This window comes from Rhinolophus hipposideros (assembly GCF_964194185.1).
Source record: "Rhinolophus hipposideros genome assembly, chromosome: 26".
NCBI lineage: Eukaryota > Metazoa > Chordata > Mammalia > Chiroptera > Rhinolophidae > Rhinolophus > Rhinolophus hipposideros.
The window spans coordinates 24,715,016-24,738,480 of record NC_138072.1 but is presented as its reverse complement, the minus strand read 5'-3'; the positions used below and the strand labels follow the sequence as shown (position 1 = coordinate 24,738,480).

Genomic DNA, 23,465 nt, shown 5'->3' with positions numbered 1-23,465 from the left:
AGCTTCTGATCTGAGAATGGGGGTGGGAGGTACTCAGGAACTCCTACCGTGTTTCCCTGAAAATAAGACCTACCCCCAAAATAAGCCCCAGTTACGATCGTCAGCCAGACGAATGCATTTAGTACGTTATGATGAAGTTCCAGAAGAAGATGACATGACTGTATTTGACTAAATTCAGATCGTTGTACATGAAAACATAACACATCCGCTGAAAATACGCCCTAATGCGCCTGTTGGAGCAGAAATTAATATAAGATGTGGTCTTATTTTCGGGAAAACATGGTATGTGCCATGGGAAAGAAGGGAAAAACCCCAGCGCCCAGCACCCAGCAATAACTGCATGGATAAAAATCAAGCACCTCTACAACTGATCCCTGAACAACGTGGGGTACAGGGGTGCTCACCCCTGGCACAGCTGAAAACTCATGTATAACTTTCACTCCCCAAAAGTTAACTACTAATAACCTACTGTTGACCGGAAGCCTTACCGATCACAGAAACTGTGGATTAACACAATTTGTATATTACAGGTATTATATACTGTATTCTTATAATAAAGTCAGCTAGAGAAAAGAAAATGTTACCCAAGAAAGCATCGGGAAGAGTAAGTACATTTACAGTACTGTGTGTATTTATCAATACTGTAAGTTTGTCATCTGTTTAAAAGGTAAAAAAAATGTGCGTGTAAGTGGACCTGCGCAGTTCAAACCCATGTTGTTCAAGGGTCGGCTGTAATTATTATGAAAATGTGCTATTCTATGTGTTTGAATAAAAATCAGCCCTTTCTGCTAAATTAGTAATTTTAAACCTGCCAAACGACGTGTCAATCAGTACACTCCAAGGGTCTCCTCTGGGGCTGTCACCAGGAACGGAGGTGAGCAGGGCAAGCGCTCCCCGAGGTCCTGGGCTGGGGGTGCGTAGGGGCGGGAGGTCACAGAGCTGGGCTGCAGGAGCAGAGAGAGGCCCAGCTCGGGAGGGCGGAGGCGTCAGAAACTTGGAAAGGGCATTTAGGCAGCAGGAACTGCATGAATAGAGGCACAGAGGCCTGACACAGAACTGCTCACCTGGGGCAGTACAGGTAGAGCTCCTAGAAGTGTCGGGGTTGGGATGGAGGACAGGGGGCTGGGAAGCAGGCATGGGACTAATCGGGAGGGTTAGTTATGCTATGCTAGCTGGTACCCTGAAGAATCTAAAGTTTAGAAAGATTACAAAGAGAGAAGCAAGGAAGCTCTGAACATTGGTTAGGAGAACCCATCATGGGTCCGATGTGGAAGATGGATGGAAGGCTGGAGCAAGGACGGATTCCGGCAAGGTGTCACGTGGCAGCCTGCACCCAGATGGCAGGACCTGGGGTGACGGAGCTGAGGTCACAGACTGGGGACGAGGTGACAGTCACTATGGAGGGAGGGTTAGTGAGATTGGGGGATGGTGATGGGAAATGTCAGGTAATGACCAATTAGACAAGAAAACCACCTACACAGAGAATACTGAAGGAGGGGGCGATTTCAAAAGGACAGATTAGGGAATAGGCCACTAAACACTGGCCTTATTCTCTTACAGTTGATGCCTGTGTAATCTGTGCGATAAGTTTCTACTTGTGAACTGCTTATAGAACACTGCAACGAGTAATTTCTACGCCTCGTCTCCTGCCTCAGACCGGGTGTTCCTGAAATGGGGCCCGGACCCTCATTAGCTCTGCACCTTTGATGCCCAATGTCATTTCTCATGGGGCAAACAGAGCATGGTGTTGCCCATGACTGAGGGATGTGTCTAGAGACCCACTTAGTTTTGGAACCGTGAATTGAAGGGTTTCCTGGATGGTGAGAATGACTGAGGAGAAAAACAGACCGACCCTGTACCACAGTCAGGCACCCCCTTAGGGCTACGTAACAAGTCATGAAAGTGCAATCTTGGTAGCTGCTGCATTTGAAAACATACAGGTATATTATTAGCAAAAACAATCACTGAGGGCTCTGCAACATGATTTAAAAGATAACGGGCAATTTCAGAGTATGGGACACTTCTGGAGGGCATGACTGCTTTTATATTTTATGAAATCAATGACATATTAGTTCTCTGAGTCTGAGTGGTACAAACACCCTACACTAGGCTGATCTTTTTCTAAGCAAATTTTTCAGTGATTTGGTAAAACCATTTTGACAAAATATCAAATGCAGTTGGTGCAGTCTGGAGCGACTGCAGTCCTTACATACCTATCTCTCCCACGTGAAATAGTGTTTCCTTATTTAGAAGCACTTTACTTGGCTGGAAAAGGCGTGGGGTGCCTGCTGTACCTGCCAGGCTGAGCCCAACACAGCCAAGAAAGCAGGCCTGAGACCTGGCTTCCAATCCCAGTATGAACCTCCTGTGACGACGGGACACAAGATTGACACCCAGAAATGCAAACTCTCCCCTTACAATATTCCTGACGCTGCCTCTCCTTTTCTGAGAAGCGGTGTCATAAAACCAGTGTGTTAAAATGCACATACTCTGGGGGGCTCTTGAGTGAAAAATGTCCCAATGGGCTTCTTTTCCTTTTCCTGACTCTCCAAGAGACCCCTTGGCAGAAACATGGTGCTTACATCAATGTGCAAAATGCTTCTACAAACATTTCATAGGACTTAATTCTTTGGATGAATTTCTGTGAAACACACAGAAGACTCTATTAGACAGAAATACCAACATTATCATGAGAACATTGGCATTTATTATTAAAAAGCCTAGTTATCACTATAAAATTATTTGCTAAATAACTCATTTGCAATTATTGACGTGATGGGTTTTTTTAACAAAAAGATTCCATGTTCAGTTTTAGACCTAAAATCATTTTTAATTTAGAACTAGATTTTTACCAGGTGAGACTGTTTTTCAGGGACAAAAGTGATACTAGTTCATTCACCAAGCATAAAGCCTAGAAGAGCTGCCGGAAAGTCACTGTCACCCCCGGGTGTGCACCCCCACGCCTGGTGACACAGTCAGAATGTGCAGACACAGCAAAAGACAAGGGCTTCGTAATTCAGTGCACGTTGAGTTTTGTTTTTAATGCTATCCTTTAAAAAATAAGCAAACCAACAGCTGAATAGGTTTGAGCGGCCCTGCTTTGCAATCTTGAAACACGATTTCTTTACTTGTCTCTTCAAAGAGATGTCAGAGGAGTTTTCACACATGTGATAAGTTATTAGTAGTTTTTCTCTTTTCTTTTTCAAAGAGATCCAGGACACCACCCCCTACTTGCCCCCACAAAACCTGACAACTGAAAGGGAAGGAAATGACAGTCATGTTCAAATTGGGAAAGATGCTTTTTCTTTTCTGATGTCACTTAACACAGCAACTTTAATAAATGCACACGGACTCTGGGAATTCAAACTGTCCTTGAACTTGTTTATTCAGACTCTAGACTCACACCATCAACATTACCATAGCTTTTCTACGTAGGCAGCTTTTGAATATAAGACAGAGAACAGAGATTTCATTTTAGATGCAAAAATCAAGGCAAGAGAAGATTGTTAAAGAGAAATATAAATGTCAACATTCAAAGAGTTTTACAAAGACGTTTCCAAATCACTCTCCTTTAGAACCTATATTCTGTTTGGGGAAAACACAATTGCTTAGTCATTGCGGAGCCGTGCAGGCGCCCAGCTCCGGCCCACCAGCCGCCTTACCCCTGGCATTCAGTCTCTCCGGGCTCCTCAGGCGGGGGGCTACCTTCTGACTTCTTCCAGCCGATGATGTACTTGTTCACTGCCCCTTGTCGGTGGTAGGGCTTGGACAGGGACCCGGGGACCTGTGGGCCGCTGCTCTGAGACACGATGTAGACTTTGGACGTGTCCAGAGAGCCAGCAGTTTTGGAACAGTGAGGCGAAGGGCTCCCTGAATGGTGTGATCCGCTGAGGAGAAAACAGACCAAAGCTGCAGTACAAGCAGGTTTAGCAGGGCCAGCCTGGTGCCACAATCACAGCACAACGCTTTGCTCCCGTCCTGTTCCGTGAGCACAAGCCAGTGGAGCGAGGCCGAGACGGCCATCTTTCTACACGCGCCCGGTCACACGCCTCGGATTCCGTGGGCGCTGGGTGCTCACGTGTGGGCCAGAAGGGTGCTACAGACAGGTCAGGGGAAACCTAACGGAAAGACGGGCACCATATTTAAATGGATGCTTCTGAAGCGAGGAAACTCAAATGGTGAGTAAATGTAAGAGAAGGGGCTCACCCCACCTGTCCCCAGGGTAAGGCCAGTGCAGACCCTAACAGAACATGACAATACACTGATCAGACGGGCAAAAGTGGGGATGCCTGATAAAGAAGGCCTAGAGTTGGCCAGAACTTGGAGCACTGGGGACCCAGCACTGCTGGTGCGGGGGCAAAGTCTGTAAACACTCAGGAGCGGGCTGGGTGTTACCTATAAAGCGTGCACCTTTGGCACCTTTAGCACCGGACCTAGCCATTCCGCTCCTCAGTGCCCACCTGACATAACCCCGGCACTTGCACCACAGGAAACGGCCAGCGGCGATGACAGGAGCACCGACCTTCACAGCGGCCCAGTGCTGGCAGCAGAGTCACCAGTAGTGGAAGGAGGGTCCCTTACCAGACGCGGATGAATCCATGCATGCCCCACGCATGAATGAGCCGAGGCTGCGGACAACTGGTGGACCTCACAGACATAAGGCTGAGCAAGCAGCAAGCCTCAGAGAATACACGGAGCGCGATTCCATTGTGTGATAAAGCTCAACAACAGGCAAAGCTGATCACCACGTGTTCGGGAACATAGGTACCCGTCGTGAGACCAAGAAGCAGCACGGGCATGATCTCACAAAAGCCAGGGGAGTGAGAAGGAGGAGGGAAGGGGTTCCCCTGCAATGGCAGTTCTCAGTCTGGGGAAGTGACATGGCTGACCCTGTTTTATCAGCTAATCTGACAGCAACAAAATAACATTTGAAGGACAAAATCCCTAAAAACAACAAAAAGTTTCTTAAAAGTCCGTGCTTCAGCCAAGGCCAGAAGGACACGCCCACTGACTGTGTGACTACCTCTAGAAATATAAAAGCCTAAAAAGGTATTTGTTTTAATCCAGGAAGATCAACAATATAACGTTTTATGAACAGTGGGTAAAAACAGAGATCAGGGATTGCGTTACAAATGTGAAAATCCCTAAATGTTCACGCTGCAGTTCTGTCGGAGTTCAGGAAAGCAGGCAAGCTTCCCTTTCGTAAATCCTGACACAGGTGCGGTTCCAGGGCTCCGGAGCCGGACCCCCCGGGTTGCAATGGCAGCTCTGTCACTCAGCAGTGGGAGACCCGGGCAAGCACCTTAACCTCAGTTTCCCATGTGTAACGCGGGAATTTCACAGTGTTTAACTCAGGGGTTGCTTTGAAGATTATCTGAGTTAACGTTAGTGAAACACGTAGACGAGTGCCCAGCACAGGGTAAGCATTATATAAATGCAGTTCATTTCTGAAAAGTGATGTGTGAAGGAATTATTCATGAGCAGGAGTCCTTGACATTGAACGAATTTTCCACAGGATTCCTGAGGTGCCAAGCTCCCTGGTCTGAGGAAAGACAGTCTTATTCTGAAACCTCTGATTAGCACCTACTGTTACTGAAAAACCTATGTATTATATAAAGCGAGGAAGTAAAATGGAGGAAGTAAAAAAAAAAGTCTAAAATTAAGACTGGTATTAGGATGGACTTTTTAAGGAGGTTCTAAAGGAAACAAGGAAACAAAATAAATCAACCCATTTTGAAGTCTTCACACGTTGGAGTCACTGTGGTATTTGAGGAATTACAATGAAACAAACAACTCCTGACTTGCTCCCAGGAAGTTGCGGTAGGTCCTTCCTACACGTAATCGAGCCTCCTTTGGGCTCTAGGCTATGGGCTCTGGGGGAGGGCGTTTTACTGCTTTCCTACGTCCAAAGCAACCCGAGGAATAAGCCAGGCATAAGCAGACTCCGAGGGAGCTAATGGACCATTTCCCGGGTGCACACCAGCCTGCAAACTCCTAACATGAAAACTCCATATGTAGGCAATGTGCTCCGAAGGTCTGTATTTCTTCCCTAAGCTTTCTATTTTGAGAAGCTTCAGATGTATGGAAAAGGCATAAGAACAGCAGAATATCGTCCATGTCCCCTTCATCTCCATTCCCTTAGTGTTATTACCTGGTTACACCGGCATTACTCCTCTCCCAGAGGAGGTGCCTTTGAACCACGGAGAACTAGTGCAAACCTATGACATCATACTCCTAGATTCCAGTATATGTGTCCTAAGAATAAGGACATCCTTCCACATAGTAACCATGTGACTGTCACACTCAGGAGCTCAGGCATCAGTGACACTATCAGAATAATATACGGTCCATATTCTAACGGCTCGATTGTCCCCGGAATGCTTGTGGCTTAAGTTCCCCGACGGGGACCAGTGAATGACGGCGCTACCTTTAGCTACCAGGGGCATTGTGCATTTTAAGGCTTTATCCCCAAGAAGTTTTGTAGTTAAAGTCTAGGGAACCCAAAGGCTGGCACAGTCAGTGTGCTGCGTAAGCTGCTCCAGCTCCTCCCTGCAACGGCCGAATCAAACCTTTCTGGAGAATGTGCTCTGAGTAATGATAGGATGTCACAAACGCTAGGTGTTCTTTCACTTGTTTTATCAAAGGTAGTTTTCTAACTCAGACTTGATTAAAATATTTTAAAGTTAAAACTCTAAGAACAAATGCACTGAACCCATTTGATGAGCATACGGCAAACATCGGTGTTTAGCAGCGGTAACATCATTATTCAAGTTTTCTCTAAAGTTGGTAAACATTCTAGAGGTTGGCCACACGCTTTTCATGAATTCTTTCCTTCCAGATGAACGTCCTTATTTCAGAGTCTCACTGCCAATCGTTTGTACTAAGAGAAGGGTATGAGGACATGAATAATGATAAGTAACGGATAATCACATGGGCCATTTGCAGGAAAAGCCTGAACATAGATTTCGTTCTTTTTTGTTCGCAGTTGATTTATTTCACTTTGCAAAGCCTTGTCTAGTCTAATATGAATACCGCTTTGTATTCTGAGCTCTTATCTAAGTGTCCTGCCCTAGCAGCAAGAAAACATGGGTTTTTTGCATTAAAAAAACGGAGCAGTGGAAGAAAGTAGGCGACATGCACGCTTGTCGGGCTTAATGGATGACTTGTGCACCCCCGCACCCCCGCACCCCACCGTAGCTTGTCCGAAAGAGCTTTAAGCCCTCCGTCTCCCTCTGCCCCCTGCTCCCTCAGGATAATCCGGGACTCCTACTATATGGACATTTTTGCACTTGCTTTCTTCCTGGATGGCTGTTGGGAAGTAAACGTGTGTGTGTGTGTGTGTGTGTGTGTGTGTGTGTGTGTGTGTGTGTGTTGGGGCTGGAGGGGGTGGTGGGTGTTGGGAAAGCAGAATTAGCATATAAAGAGGATGCCGTATATTGATCTGTGAACTGGGAATAGCTGAGCCCAGGGCCTCCTACTTCTCCAGGCTGTCCCGGCACCCGCTTACTGGCTCAATAACTAAGCATTTACCACACTCCTTCTTCTAGTTCCTCCTTCATTCAATGGGTATTCATTCCTCGAGGACCAAGGGCAAGGAACTGCACCAAGTGTGTGGACACAGAGTGAGCAAGATGGGCCGAACCTTTCAGCCTCGAATCACGAAACACTTCCCTCCAGTGAAGGGAACTAGCAATAAGCACTTTCTTAGGGGGGCAGATACGCAACAAACACAAATATTTCAGCTCGTGAGTGCTGAGAAGAAACTCAAATACGGGACGGGAATCCAGCGCTTGGGCCTGGGCAGGCAGCATGTGTGTCAGCCCCTGTAAGAGTTTACTCTGCTCGTCTGCTACTTGGGCCACTCCAGTCACCACCTGGACTGGGGGCAGTGGGCCTCAGCAACGCGTGGACACATGCCAGGCTGGACTGAAAGAGAAGAGGACAGTATGGGGCCGATGGCAGCCACCATCATGGACAAAAGTCACAGAGCTTGCAGAATCTCAGTAGAACTTTGATAGGTTGGTCCCTTGTACTCACTCATATGAGTGAAATTCCTTCTACCTCCACTCACAGATTTTAAATCTTATTTTAAATATGCAATATTAATATATTTAATACTTCAAAATATTTGACTATTTAAAAATTTTAAATCTTTTAAAAACTTAAAAATAGTTTCCCTATAGCTCTGTGGCACGGGGCGGGGGGGGGCAGGCAGAAGAAAATACTCAAAAGATTCAATGTAATAACTGAATTTCATACTGAGCAAAAGCCTAGGACCTAAGTTCAAATGTGGCTTCAAAGTCACCATCAACTAAGAATTGCAAGAAAAAGACAGCCAGGTGGGAAGGGAGCCATTTGCACCTCTATCGTTTGTTTCCACAACATTGGTGCACACATTCAATTCCAAGTGGTGGAAAAAAGTGAAATCAATCAGAAAGTCCATCTAGCACTTCCATATATTAATACTTTCTAGTATTCTAAACTGTTAGGTTCATGAATGGTTACGGTATTCCAGAAAATCTACTACCTTTACTTGTAAATGAATGTGCTGAGGGCAGTTTCCACAGAAACTTTCCTTAATATTAATTCAAAATCACGTCTGTCTGACAAGGGGTCACGCAGTCAGCGGCTTTACAAATCTAAACTTGGAACAACACAGGAGAAGGCCATAAAACCCCAAGATGCTTTTTATACGATGGCTGATTTTCAACTGTCCCCGAAATAAATTAGGTAACTGAAGTCACTGATAACACATGTATTATTTGTTTATGATTAAACGTGTTCTAAGTCAAATAATCAGAGAACTGATAATGTGTATTTTAAAAACTGGTGTCTATATCCTAGGCTCCCTCTGCTTCCTCCCCTCTCTGGTATCTGCTCCCCCTTCTCCTGGTGAAACAGCACCCCTATTTTCTTCTGGGGAAGCAGCATTCTTCCCAGTTCTTCATCTGCCTGGGTTGGTGGGATTGTCCCCAGGCCCTGCCTTAAACAACGGTACCCCCAGCACAGTGGTTAAGGCCAAGGAGATAAGAGGAGACATATTCTTTTGCAGGGGATTCAGCAGAAACTAGAGCAGAGCCACACTTTCTTCCTGTGACAGGGGAGCAGAGCATGGGAGGCCTGCATTGACACAGCCTTTTCCAACGAGAGGGGACTGCCAAGATTTCAGGGGTGCCATGTGGAGCCTAAGGAGGGAGGGACCTGGATTTGGGGACCCAGAGTTACTGCTGACCTCCGATAGTTCTGGACTTTTCAGTTACAGGAGACAAAACACTACCTTAGCCTGGAGTTTTTTTAACTTGTACAGACGTGCCTTTGAATGACAAAAATGCTAAGACACTCGTGATGATATCGACAGGAAAGGAAGGCGGAAAGGCAGCAGTACGCATGTGTGTGAGAGCACACGTTTCATATAAAGGAATTCTCCGCAACCTACACGTAAAACTTTTTCCAGTAAGATTCCAGTAAGCATGAACACATCACATCATGTCAACAATGAAAATGATGCCCGTGGTAGCATTTTTGCCTCGATCAAGAGGAGACGGCTACAGCGATGTGCCCGTGAGCTTGCTGCATGTGACCAGAGCTGCTCTGGCTCCTGCCCACTGATTACGGCTGGTCTGTCCACCGTGGCCACACGTGGAGACTGTGAAGTCCCTGTCTCTGAGCTGTGGCTGCGTGAGGATGGGGAGAAGGTCCAGGGGGAGGCATGACCTTGGCCTCCATGAAAGAAAGAGCTGAGGAGCATGAGAAGGCTTTCGCTGCGACCTCTGCTTAAGCACCATTCAGAGAAACGCTCCCGCCACAGCCCTGGGTGTCTGAAGGGCACCCCATGATTGGTTCATCAGACTATCCCCAGCGTTAGAAGGGTTCTGGGGAACAGGCAGGTAGTAAGTAACTCAGCGCTGAGTCAGGAAGGCCAGGGGAAAAGGGAAATGCTCGTGGCAGCTGGTATGCAGGCCACAGCCAAACCTGAACCGGTGCATTTCTTTGCCTAGTCTGTGAAGGCAGGAATCACAAAGGAGTTTTAAAATCACTGCACAGACGTGTCACACAGGAGTTCAAAGCTCCTCATAACTACGTATTAAACATCTACAAGAGCATTCCTTTAAATTTAGCTAGACTTCTTTTCTCCTAGAAGACAGATGGCATTGGGATAGAGAGATAAGTAGCCTGACTACAGCAATTAATATCTATTTAGTTTTCTCTCAAATTTAAAGAGAAAGGAAAATAAAATCACAAACAAGGGACTTATTAACGTGCCAATTTCACAATTAGACTTCAGAGACAAGCATGTCCTCTGAAGTCACACAGCTGGGCAAACAGGTGACGGCCGACCTCCTGGGCATACCTTTCCTATATGTCAGGCCCCGGCCCCACCAGGCAGGAGACGGGGTAGCCAGGTGGCATGGGCAGGCGCTGGTGGGCACGTACCTGGAATGGGACGAGATCTCGCTGAGGTCGCCCATGCTGCCGGCAGCAGCACCACTGGCAGAGATGGCGGGCGCATAGCTGTGGACCGCAAACATCTTCGCCTGCTCGTCCTCAGGCCCCGAGACGTCGGCGGGGTCTGCCCACTGCTCGGCCCGACTGTGGATCATCGGCCTGCTGCCCGCCAGGTGCCCGGGGCCCAGGGCTGTGGGGGGCATGCAGGGGGCCGTGTCGATGCCGCTGTCTGTGGAGGCCCCCTTCACGTAGGTCAGGCCCAGCAGCTCGGCATCCGCCAGGTCCCCAGACCCGAAGTGCTTGTCGTCGCTGCTGCTGGAGGCGCTGCTGGACAGTGTGTTGCTGCTGGAGGGACTGGAGCAGCTTTTGTCTCCGATCTTGAGGGGAAAGAGAAACAGAAAGGCTGCAGGGGTCCCATCTCGCTCTAGCACATGCTACTTTTCTGGCTTCGCAGATACTTGCTCTTTACAGACTGAACGTCTGCACAGCCCTGAGTGAGCCAGGCTAGCAGCGCCACTTCCCAGCATTTTTAGCAGTAAAGTATATTTAATGAAGGTATGTACACTGTTTAGACAGAGTGCTCTTGTACACTCACTAGACGGCAGCATAGATGAGCTCACCTGATCCCGTTCTACTCACTCTTCAATGTGAGCCAACAATAGAATTTACTTTTTAAAAAAATCCTGATTTTATGCTGAAGACCCTGATTGCTAATTCCTCCCATAATTCATTGTTAAGTTACATGGCACCTTTTCAAGTTTTCGTTCAGTTACTTGCACATGAAGCACAAATGTATTGCCATGGTGTCACTATGCAGAAAATAACCAACAATAATAAACTGGGAAAGCACATGGAAATTAACGAAAGCAACCTTTTCTCAAGAAACTGCTTCTATGACAAATTACTGTGTCAGCCCTGGGTTTGGGGCATAAGATTCAGATTTAAATCACAGTGGAAGGACTTGGCCGTCCCTTAGCACCCCTCTGTGCTGACATTACTGAGCTCATGTTATTAACGCATGGCCCAATGATATCATCTATGTGACAGACTCTGCAGCCACAAAGCTCCCCGGAGGCATGAGCAAGCTCCCGGGAGTGCCCAGGGGCTAACGAGATGGGGCTCTGCAGAGTAAAGGGGAGTGCTCTGGGGTCCCCAGGAGATAAGAAGCAAAGAGCACAGAATAGGTGTCCCCGTCCAATTGTCTTCAAAGCCTGGGGACACTCACAAAACCTGAAATAGCAGCAGATCCTGAGAAGAAGCCATGCCCCGATCTCTTATGGCCCTTGGGCCTTGTCTTCTCTCATTCAGTGCTATCAGACCCCTAAACAAACCCCTCCACCTATCTATCAAACACTGATATTCTCAAGTCAACTCCCACCGCGCTCCCTTTGCTTAACCCGCTGCTAGAGATTTGTAAAGGGACGCTGTACACCTGCCTCCAGGCATCAGGCACATGTCATGTGTCCCTAAGACTCAGCTGCAGAGCTCGCCAATGACACGTGACAGAAGAGGAAAGAAAGCTCAAGGCAGGAGCTCATAAAATTTTTTCACCTGTGAATTTTAAAAAATAGCTACTTGGAAATGTGGCCTTGTTTGGCAACAACCAATAATCCATGCTTTCACGTTTACCTGAAACTCCTGTTTCATCGAGCGGCAGGCCTGTAAGGCTCGCCCTTTGGGGTTGCTGCGAAGAGTAACCAGAACGCTGCCGCGTTGTTCCAACACCCGCGCACGTCCGCTGGCCTATTAGCACGACCCATCTATACTGAACGCCTTTACCGGCCAGCGGTGGGCGGGGCTCCGAGCACACACACCGCTCAGTTTCGTGGCTGTGCTGCGACCACCACGCATAGACACTTAACAGATCAAAACAGGGGCACGGTTTAGTAACTAATAGGCTGGATTATCAACGGTCAACAAGCTGAGGAGGCACTCGTGGCTTTGCCAGTAATTTCTCGTGTGACCTTTCTTCGAGGTTCTTTACAAATCAAGGAGAGAAAAAATATTCTTAACTTTTTATTTTTTTTATTTGTTTTTTACCTGACCTCTAAGAGACCTGGGAGGTAGAAGACATGCCATGAGGCTAATGGCTGCTGTGTGCTGAGAGCATCAGAACGGCTATACGGCCGTTTACGGAGAAAGGACTTACATGAGAAAGCTTACTGGGGGAGTCTTTGCAACTTCCATCTTTCTGCAAGGCTCTTTCTTTGTAGGAACTCAGGACTTTGGAGGGTGGTCCGTGCCATTTGGTTTCTGTCACATAAAGAGAAAAGAGTTGACTAATTTCTAGTATTAACAAAAGAACGAAGAAACACAGCAGCCCAACAAATTGTCTGGGGAAAACAAACAGGACAGTGGTCCTAGGACTTTCGGTCTCGCCAGTGGATATGCCATGAGAGTAGGCAGAACACCCACCATGATGGCAGTTCTATTTCCACAAGTACCACCACCAACCAGGACCACGTCCCCAGGACACTGGGGGAAGCGGTGACACAGCAGCATGTTGCACGAAACATGCGTTCACCAAACGTGCGTGGAATGAATGAATGAATAAACGAGTGATGGGAGAGGAGGTGGAGCAGGAGGAAAGGGGCACGGAGGGTTACCCGTGGGGTTCCTCATTACCGGGGTGTCTGCTTCCTTCCATGGTGTCCTCCCGCTCCCTGGCTCCTTCACATTCCAAAGGGCTGGGCCCCTGGTGCTCGAGCAGCAGGGGAGACTGGCACCTGGAAAGACACAGAGCTGAGCACAGCCTTGTCCCTATGACCTCCTGCCAGCACGTCCCGAGCGCGGGCTCTGACACAAGCGACTGAAGGGAGAGCCCTCATCAGAAGCTGTGCTCTGGCCGACAGAAGCGCAGTGCCTGTGGAGCAGCCCTGTCGTGGAAACTTCCCGCAGCTGGAACAGGGGGCTCCAGCTTCCCACCTGAGTCATCGAGGCACTTGGATGACGGCCATTTACAGATAAAGAAGGGCCGCTGCCACCAGGATGGTAAAGGACGGCCCAGGGACAGGCCACTTGTCCCTGACAAGCTAAGGAGGAGCTCACTGCTTTTGTTTTCTTTTTTTCTCTTGGGCCCAGAACACATGCCACTGATACTTCTTTATATTAAATTTTTAAAGGAAAAGCAAATAAGATTGATTGGATTTAGACTAATCTAGGTGAACTTTGTGTTATGAAAACTGAAAATATGACAATACACTCTTTTCTTTTTAAAAAACTTTTTTATTTATTTAAGAGTGTTTTTCCAGGACCCATCAGCTCCAAGTCACGTAGTTGTTTCAGTCTAGTTGTGGAGGGCGCAGCTCACAGTGGCCCATGTGGGGATGAAACCAGCAACCTTGTTGTTAAGAGCACCGCGCTCTGACCAACTGAGCTAACTGGCTGCCCGACAATATACTCTTACCAAAGAAATAAATCTCAGAAAACGTACTCATGTCCCAAAGTGGTCCTTGTTTACAGTACCCAAGCTACCTGGTTTGCAGAAAAAGTCCAGAATGGTTTCCTGCTGACAAACTCCACTTTTGCAATGCAACTCCAGGGGAAAATCTTTTTAAGAACCCGACCTATTACCTAAGGTGGGGACACATATAACTCAGGCTGCTAGTATCTACTTCTAAGCCTAAACCGGAAGGAAAAGGGCTCCAGGAAGATGCTTCTGGCCAGTAACAGGAAGCTTCTGTGCCCAGGTGGAAGCCTCCTGTCCCACCTGGCCCCTCTCTAGGCTCAATCCATCACCAGCCTGGCAGAGGTAACACAGCAACACACGAACACTGCTCTCAGGAGCACGTGACCGCAGCTCCCTCCCTTTTCTTCCCGGAGGTGTGTGACTGTTTCCCTTTTGCTAATGGGTCAATTCAGCGTCTCCATGGTCCTGAGCGTCCTTGGGCTCCACCTGACCTGCTGGCACCTGGACGTCAGGCACACACACACTACAAGGGGCGATCCTCAGCCCCTGTGGGAGGCAGCCTTCTGCTGTCCTCTTACTGGGAGGCAGGAAAAGGCGTGTCAAATGCTCAACCTGCCCGACTCTGGGCTGTGTTTCGGAGAAAAAGCACTTTCACGAGAGGCTGTGAATTTATCCCTTGTCCGCAATTTAAGTGAGGGGGAACTCCCAAGAACCCTAAATCCTTAATTTTCACATGTTCAGAAAGACTTTCCCAATTACAAAGAAAAAACACAGAAGCTCAGAATACAGACAAGGTAGCACAACCTGGCAGGAACGATGCGCTTTCTGGCCGGGACGGTGACTCATCAGTGACTCATCACCCCCCAATGGCCCCATGCGTGGCAGGAGCAGTAAGTGCTTGTGAACAAGCCCCTGAAACAGTCCCTCCCGGGGCCAGCTGAAAGTGACGTGAACGTACCCGTCGCATCCCACTGGCGGTCTCCAGGGTCCGCTCCCGCCGGGCCCGGGGTCGCTGGACGACGACTGGTTGCTGGGCGAACTTCTGAAACAGTGATCAGAACTGTTAGCACGGCCCTGAGGTATCTGTGGAGTGTCAGCATCTTGGCCTGGCTTGTTCTGATTTACCAATGAATTCGTTTTTACAATGACAAAGAAAAGGAAGAACTACACATTGCCACGTGTAACAGAATAAATCGTGGCCAAATACACTGAGACTTGGTGATGCCGTGAGATATCAGGTGGCTTATGGCTGGCACTTTATCACGGGAAGGATATGGCGGGAACCAGCCTTCGCATCACAGACTCGTGCTTCAGTGACATAAGGAAGAACAGCAATCGACCCCCAAGAACAGACTTACGAAAACATCGTTACTACTTGTCCATGAAACTTAACGCAAGGCAAGGGTGGTTCTATATTTACAACCTACACAGACAGAAACACTACGTTTGGCGAAAGCATTTCTCTTCCCACATGTCTTGGACGCAATCCTGTTTACTTTAGACACACAGGAGAGTTCACTTGAGGGAGATGTGTGCTTGCTGCCTGTCCATTTGCTACTGGAACCCGCCTGGTTTTCCCTACCATTGGCTAAATTCTACTTTATTAAGAGAGGTTCTGCAGATGCCACCCTTTTCATCGGGGCTACCTGTATTTTCTTTGAATATGAGGGGTTGATAAATTCTCCTTGGAGTAAGGAGACCCAGGGCCAAGCCGATTTAATGTCCAGTTAAAATAACACCATCCCTGCACTGACTCTAGGAAGAATAATGGCAGAAAGCAAAGGAAGACCACATGTTTTTACTTATCAGCTAATTATTATTGATACTTATGCAGGCTCACTGTGTGCCAAGGAGAGTTCTGTGCAGTTGATTGATTCGGTCCTCATAAGGCCCCAGGGTGGCCTCTGTTATTAAAGTTTACTCTTCAGAGGAGGAAACTGGAGGCTGGGAGAGGACGAGTGACAGGCCCAGGGTAACAATCCATCAAGCGAGCAGCCTGGCTCAGCACCCGTGCTTACAACACTCCCTGGCCTGGCGCCCGACAAGCCGTTCTGAGGAAACTCAGTGTCCCCACGGCCCATAACTTACGTGCGAGCTGAGAGGAAAGCAGTGGGAATTAACAACAACAAAACCAAGTGACTGTTTTGTTCACTCAGAACAAATTGTGTATCTACAAATGCTCACCAGCTTCTAACGCTACTGGGTATAACTGAAACATGTGCATTTTCTCACTAAAAAACTAATTTCAAACTCAATTTACTTTGCTTACAACGAGAGAGAAAATCCAGGAAGTGGTAATGACCTAGGGGGCCTCTTAAAATACTACCTACCTGAGAATGATGCAATGTAACCCGTGACTTTGCAGGTTGGTGTTCCTTACACGCAAAGCTATTCACACGCATCTAGAGGCTCCGGCACTATATTTTCTCGGGTGTCTTTCCCACCATGGCTTAGAGGGGGAGCTGACAGGGGCTGACGGGGAAGGGAAAGCGGGGCCCTGGTGGGCGGGATCTGTGCCAGGGACCCGCATTGTACCAGCACTGGCGCTGGCTGGGGAGCAGCACGGACCCCAGCCCTGCCTGCCAACTTGTTCAGAACACGTTACCTCAGAAACGATGAGACCAGATGAACAGTCCCGCCCCACATCTGACGCCCTAGCCCGTTTGGCACGGGCCGTTCAGCTTTACCTGGTGCCGTCGGGCAGCTTGCGGTCAAAGGAGGTGCTGCGAGGGATGGCGGCCTGGGCCTGCTGGAGCAGCTGCTGGCACTGCAGCCGGTCGGGCATGCCGGGCACGGGGGAGGCCCTGGACAAGGGCTGCAGGGCAGGGGTGGGCACCCGGTGCCACGTGGTGTCCCTCCGGAAGGGGGTTTTGTACTCGCAGGGGGTGCCTTCGCTGTCCAGTTTGTACTCCACCATGGGGATCCGGCAGAGCTCCGAACACCCCCTGTGGAGCAAGAAGAGCCTGTGAGAGGAGGCTCAGAGCCATGGGCACCGCTTACTCGTGGCCGCGTGGGCCCACCAGGGCTCAGAGACCTGAGGCAGGGCCAGCCCCTCTAAGAAGCCTGTTGCCTGTATTAAAATGCCATGTGACTATTCACTTCCTCTCCTGCCACTAGTCACTGAGTTGAGGAATTAAAAAGCCTCTTCGTGCCTTTAGTCTGGCTACTGGGCACCATCCATGCAGGTGCTGACGTGGCTGCAGGTTGTTCAAATGCTGGAAGACAGTGAGCAAGGGGCTGCTGCCCGCAGCCCTGAGAAGGAGCTACAGGACTACCACCCGGCACAGCAGACCTGCCAGCACCCCGCAGGTTGTTCAGGAATTGAAATACGCGTCCGGGGGTCATGGCTGCTGTCCACAGGAGCTGGGACGGAAAGCCCAGAGAGAGCAAATGCCCCGCGCAAAGTGACCCCGCAGAGCCAGACTGGTCTCCTGGTCACCACAGTCCTGCCTGAGGACCCTGGAAACGACACCCCAATCTTACATTAGTCATATTTAGGGATGAAGGCCATGTCTGTTCCCTTGTTTGTGGTGACTGTTCCACACAAGTGACAAAACTCAACTGTGTGTGTTGCACACGTACTGTTTATTGTATATCCATTCTATCCAACAAAGTGGTAAACCAGAACAGATTAAAAAAGACGGAAACGTCCCTTTGTGCTGAAGCGTTATTCCTCCCGGAAGCCTTTGGTGAAGTGCAGCATCCAGTGACCAGAGGACCTGTCCATGTCTGAAGCCCTGTAAAATCGACTTTAACCGGAGCGTTGGAAATGGTGGGGGGGTCTGTCGCCCCCTCATGACAAATCTCGCAAGGTTTCTCTTCCTGGAAATGCCAGTGTCTGTGACTGGCTGTAAGGAGACCCCGTGGGCCTCTGCCTGACACGGATGCCCAGGGCACTTCTCGCGCACCCTTCACAGCTGCTCTGCCAAAATGGCAGCCGCCCGCCCGCCATGCGGGGCTCCTGAGGGCCCGAGTGGGCTCCGAGTGGTTTAATTATAACTTAAATCTAAAAACTGATACTCGATTCATCTCTTTAAACATGTTTGAAATAAATTATGGGAACCTACTGAGTTTGATGCAATCTAAACACAGCAAGTAATCTGGACGAAAATTTAACATGTAAACTGATCTACTGTTAAGTGCAAAATACACTCTATTTCGGAGGCCTAATGCAAAAAAATACTGTGAACTCTCTCACTAATAATTTTTAACATTTATTGGATGCTGAAATGATAATATTTTGGAGGTATTAAGCTGAACAAAACATATGATTAAAAAGAATTTCACCTTTTGAAAAACATTTTTAACATGGCTACCAGAAAATTCAAAGTAAATACTGCTACTGGACAGCCTGCTATAGAGGGACTCTTTTCTCAATAATCCGGCCCGCCCACAGCTCCCTGCACATCTCGTCCTCCCAGCTCTCCGGTCCCCGGTGTCCCCTCATGGTGATCACATCTCCCAGTTGGACCCACGTCTCAGCTCAAACCCCGCGTCTCCACTCGATGGTGGACTCTGCTGAAGAGCGCCAAGGCGAGCAAACCACTGGTACAACGTTTCTAAGAAGGTAAGTGCTGCGAAGGGGTGCCCTGGGGGGCACGGGCCCTGGGGCAGGGGAGGGGCTGGATTGCAGGGTCACTCAGCCTGCCTTTGGGACGTGAATATGCAGGCAGCTGTCTCTCCCTGGTTTATGGTGACCTGGTCTAGTGATGATGGAGTAGGATCCGGTACGTTGCTTGTGGCTCTGGTTCACTGACAGACACCTCACTGTCAGGTGTCTCATGCGTTGACCCTGTCAACAACATCCACTGCATGGAGGTACCAGAAAGACAAGAGAGAGGAAAAGGTGGGGAGAAAATTATAGAGAAATAATACAAGACACTTTCCAGAACTGAAAGATATGTAAAACCAGATTAAAAGGTCCACAGTACAATGTGTGCAGTACAATGAATGGAAAGTCTCTATGGAGATACGTGATATCAGAACTCGGACTCCTGGGTAAAATCAGAGATCCCTGGCTTTTGGGGGGGTGTGGAGAGGTGGGATGGGGGCAGGGCCCACGCAGACGGGCGGGACGCACAATAGCTGCATCCTTGGCGGACCTGTCGGAGCAACAGCACTGGGGCCTGGGATGGAGAGAGGGGCAGAAATGAAAAGCAATGGCCTGCTCTGGGGCTTAGGAGGCCACAGGGATGCTGGGGCTATCCCAGGAGAATAGAGGGCGGTGGGCGGCACAAACCAAGCTGGAGACACGTGTGTGTTTACGGAGAGAGAGGCAGTGATTATCTGTGTAACAGTAAACTTTACTTCGTTTCTTCTAACGCTCCTTCACCCAAGTGAAATTCATCTGTTACCAGGCAAGTTTAAAGTACTCTGGATTTACTGACTGTATTAAATTATTGGCCACATTTAGGAAGTCCAGATTGACATTGAATTGCATTATTATTATTACTATTTGATGAAATGCCGAGGCTGTATAATTTTTACTCATGGACTTACATTGTTTGCACGGGTTTTCTATTGAACCGGATGCCACTATTGATGGATCCATATGGCCAACAACCCGATTAGAAATCATAAAGGTGGGATACACAGTAAATATCAAAACACCAAGAAAACCTTCTCTTGTCTTCCACCCCGACGGATGTTCTGAATGTGCAGGTGACGCCTGGGTTCTGATGGGTCAGAGGCCACAGCTGCCGGAACACAACAGACCCAGGAGTTTATCATGGCACCCTCCAAGGCTCAAGGTCCCGGAGTCAAGGTTTTGAAGGAAAGGAACGTGAACCTTGAATCTTGTGGCCCAAAGGGCAACTTGCATTTCCAGTGCTTGTTTGGGTTTCAGGTTTATTGGGTTTGTTTTCAAAGGAAGAATAATGAAAGAGAAGGCAGATGGCTGAGTTGTGCTCTGTGTTAAATTTATGCTCAGAGATTGTAGTCTTTAATAAGATGCTGTAATTCAGCTTGAATCTTGGGAGAAAAAGGCCGTGTAAATGCATAATCATGACTAATATTTGAAGGAGTGTGACAAGAACTTGTGAAACGCATTAGGCTGAGGACAGAATTGGGGGGTTATTTCATTTCCAGCCTCTTGCACAAAGTCATATGTAAATGACATTTTAATTCCAAAAATTGGCATTCTTCTGCCCTAATAAAAATCAGCTATTCCCAAAAAGAATGGCTTTATTTTAAAATCAAAATTAATTTTGTTATGACATAATACTTTTATAGCAAATACTCGTAAACTGGGTGGATATTGGCTTTTTGATTTCTGTGACTAAGGCATCATATAAATACGACTAATGATAACATATTGCCACACCTGGTCAACCTTACTTCTGCTCCATATGTATGAGAAATTCCTCGAAGGATGCATATAGAAAATTCAACCCCTTTTAGGGAAATGAGGTGTAAAATAAGAATTACAGACCAGCCTGCAGAGGTCCTCATGCTGTCACGCCCCTGGCACGCATGTGCACACGATTTGCACACACGCCTCTCTCCTCCTGGAGTGGTTCCAGCACAGGACACCAGGTGACAGATCCCCGTTCACTGAGGGTGTCAAAACCGCTGTGCTTTGAAGGGGCATCTGGCAAATATTTCTCACCAAGAAGTAAAGGCCAGCTAAACCCAAACTGAGCGAATGCAAAAAGACCCAGTATGAAAAGTCGTTTCCGAAAATGTGAGCTGCTCATTCTGGGTGTGAATGAAAGATTTTTGAAAAAAAGACTGGAGTCTTCTCCTTTCCTGTGTTAGTGTACAAATTCAGTTCTCACGATCAACGCCCTTGGCTTCCTTTGACCTCCCAAATCAAGTCAAGGCATGTGAAGTGCATCTCTAATTCCTGGCACATTTTCCAGATTGCTGGCCAGAAGGAGACACTCGGAGACCTGAGATAAGCGGGGTCACGGATGTGGAAGTGTATCAAGTTCCTCTTTGCTCTGTAACAAATGAACATGTGCCTTTTCATGCTTCTAATTAGCATGCTAGGAAGAGATCAATAAAAACTCACCTTCAGTTAAAAATAAATACAATTTTTACCACTGCTTGTCTAGCCAGAAACTTTTCTGAGTCTAATCTCTCTTAGTAACATCTCCTGGAAGGCAAAATACTTTGCACACCAAGAAGGTCCTAGAAGATGTGTGGGTTAAACATGCAACACTACAGAACTGTAAAAATCAGTAGTCCCGCTAGCCGGAGCCCTCAGAGGCTCTTACGTTTTACTACTTTATTCTGCTTTTCCTTCTGCACTTAGCACTGTGGCCTTCCTGGGACAGCTTCTTCCTGCACAAGGGATACTCAGTAACTTATACCCACACCGCTCAGCACTCTGCCCTGCCTCCAGCTCCTAACGTAGGGTTTCCACTAGTAGATTTCAGGTCCCAAGCTGCTACCCCTTCCGGCTTCCGGGCGTGGCCCGCACAGTGGTGGGGTCCACTCTGGCTCCCAGCTGACAGGCAGCCAGTCACTGCCAAGCACTGTACTTATGCACCCTTCACTTCATAGACACCCAGCAAGAGATGCCAGAAAGTGGCATCTACCCACAGATGCCCATTCCCTTCCAGAACATCTCTAGTTTCCTGGAAGAACCTTCCATTTCCAGCAACAATTCGGGTACCTGAACGTACAGGTTGTGGGCTCAGTTCTAAAGCATCACTTCAACCTCCGCGGCAGCCACCAGGCCCGTCCCTGTTCCCGCTCAGCCGAGCTGCAGTCGTCTCCATTCCTTCCTCCCCTGCAGGGCTCTATAGCAGTCAGATTATCGCCATGAAAGACAGAGTGTGCACCTGGGCTCAAAACCCAGGCCTGCCAAGGTGTAGCTCAGAACTGGGACAATCGCTTTGGACCCAGGTTTCTCCTCGTGCAAGTGGAACAGGATCAGTACAGAGTGTTTCCAGACTAAATTATGTGAAATACGAAAGCTTACTGAAGGGACAGCTTCACAAGAAAGAGTTACATGCAAAGACATAATATTGTTTTCTGCTTCTATAAAATAGAGACCAGTATTAAACAGCAAAAGTCACATAAACTTTCACAAAAGTTCTTTCTAGATAATATACAGTATTTATAGAACTATGGAACTGTAAAGCTTAACTTTATGTATAATAACAATCAGAGCTGCGGAAAATTTTAGAGCTGGAGAATTCCCTTTGTGTCTTTTCAGCTATAGAACAATATGTCATTATCCCACTACTTTGTTCTTTCCATCTTATACAAAGGTGGGGTAAGACTTCATGCTGCTTCCAAACTACGAAGTGGGGAGGGTCCTTGGGGATAACAAACAGTGATGTTTCTTTGGAAGAGTGGCAAGTCAAAACCAAAACCCTAGAGGACTGAGAAAGTTAAAGGAACAAGGCATAGTCTTTAAAAAAAAAGAAAAGGCATTTGCTCAAATTAGCTGGACTGGATTGGGCCGCACAGCCGTACCTTAATCACATATTACAGCTCGCATTTACTGTCCTCGGAAACTGCCTGCTGGTTTTCCTTTACTTGCCTGCATCGTGGAGAAAGAACCTTGAACTAAACCTCGTGATCTAAGGAAAAGCCTTACAACATACTGCAGCCCGGATCCTTGCTGGCACTTTACCATCCTCCCCGCACAGTACACCACTGCGATTTTCCAGAACCATCTCAGGTCGTACAAGGGACATGCCCACTTTTCAGAAGAAGGCTCACAGAGGTGGGAAGGCTGATACAGCCAACCCAGGACAAGGCCATACTCCTGCTCAGTGCTCTTTCCACAACACTTGGCTGCCTCTGACGACTGTCAAAGAACAGTTAATGTGGCCCACACCTATTGTATTTTCCATAGGAGCTACACAAGTCTTCGCATACAAAGGCCATACATCCCCTCAAACCAATTACTGCTTCTTTTATATTATGCACTTTGTAAAAGAATCCTTTATAGTCCAGGGATTGAATCAATCACTGATATTTTAATCATTTTAACTCTGTCATGCTAGTAGCTAAAGACTCTGAATCATCCAACAAGGTAAGAGGGGTAAGTGATGCTCATTCACTTGAATCACAAACTCTATTTTTGTTGCATAAAAATATTAAAAGCTTCCAACATGGAAGATTTCCAACAGTATAACTTACTATAAAGGTTAGGACAGGGTCATATGCAAAATACTAACTCACTTTTCTCCAAACGTCCTTGATTTACAGAAATAGAGAGACACTTAGATTATAGACGGAAACAGAGACATCAGACTATAAACCCACCTGAGCAGACCCTTTGAATAAGGACTTGAAAAGCGTGTGCTGGATTCAACAAGAAGCGAGGAACTGAAGTCCACCTGCTTCCAGCCCTCTCCTTGCTCACCAAACGCAGGGGAGGGCTGTTTCCGCCCACAGTACAGCCAATACCTAGCACAGCACTCAATTTAAAACAGGCTCAGAAAGTTCTTCATGAAGCCAACCACTTCCTTTTTTTGCTTACAAAGCTTGAGGCCAGGAATAACATTTTATTGCATTATATGCTTCAAAGTTAGACACAGAAGATTCTCAATAGCTCTTTGATGCCTGATTTTTCATGGAAATATTTCCATCAGGGAGAATATCCATTGGCTGTCCATTATCACGGCATGTGTAACTTGTCAGGCGCCAG

The 23,465-nt window shown here is 47.7% G+C and overlaps 1 protein-coding gene across 6 annotated transcripts in view; it reads right to left on the bottom strand.

Annotated features, from left to right (window-relative positions):
* The window catches only part of SIPA1L2 (signal induced proliferation associated 1 like 2), a 206,995-nt gene that overhangs the window by 26,065 nt on the left and 157,465 nt on the right, over window positions 1-23,465 (bottom strand). For all 6 annotated transcript variants that reach the window (XM_081038989.1, XM_081038988.1, XM_081038993.1 and 3 more), the window contains 6 exons: window positions 16,543-16,800; window positions 14,814-14,897; window positions 13,072-13,172; window positions 12,596-12,699; window positions 10,435-10,823; window positions 3,663-3,887 (listed from right to left, as the gene is read on the bottom strand). In XM_081038989.1, the coding sequence (XP_080895115.1) occupies window positions 3,663-3,887; window positions 10,435-10,823; window positions 12,596-12,699; window positions 13,072-13,172; window positions 14,814-14,897; window positions 16,543-16,800 (1,161 nt within the window). The remainder of the gene's footprint in view (window positions 1-3,662; window positions 3,888-10,434; window positions 10,824-12,595; window positions 12,700-13,071; window positions 13,173-14,813; window positions 14,898-16,542; window positions 16,801-23,465) is intronic.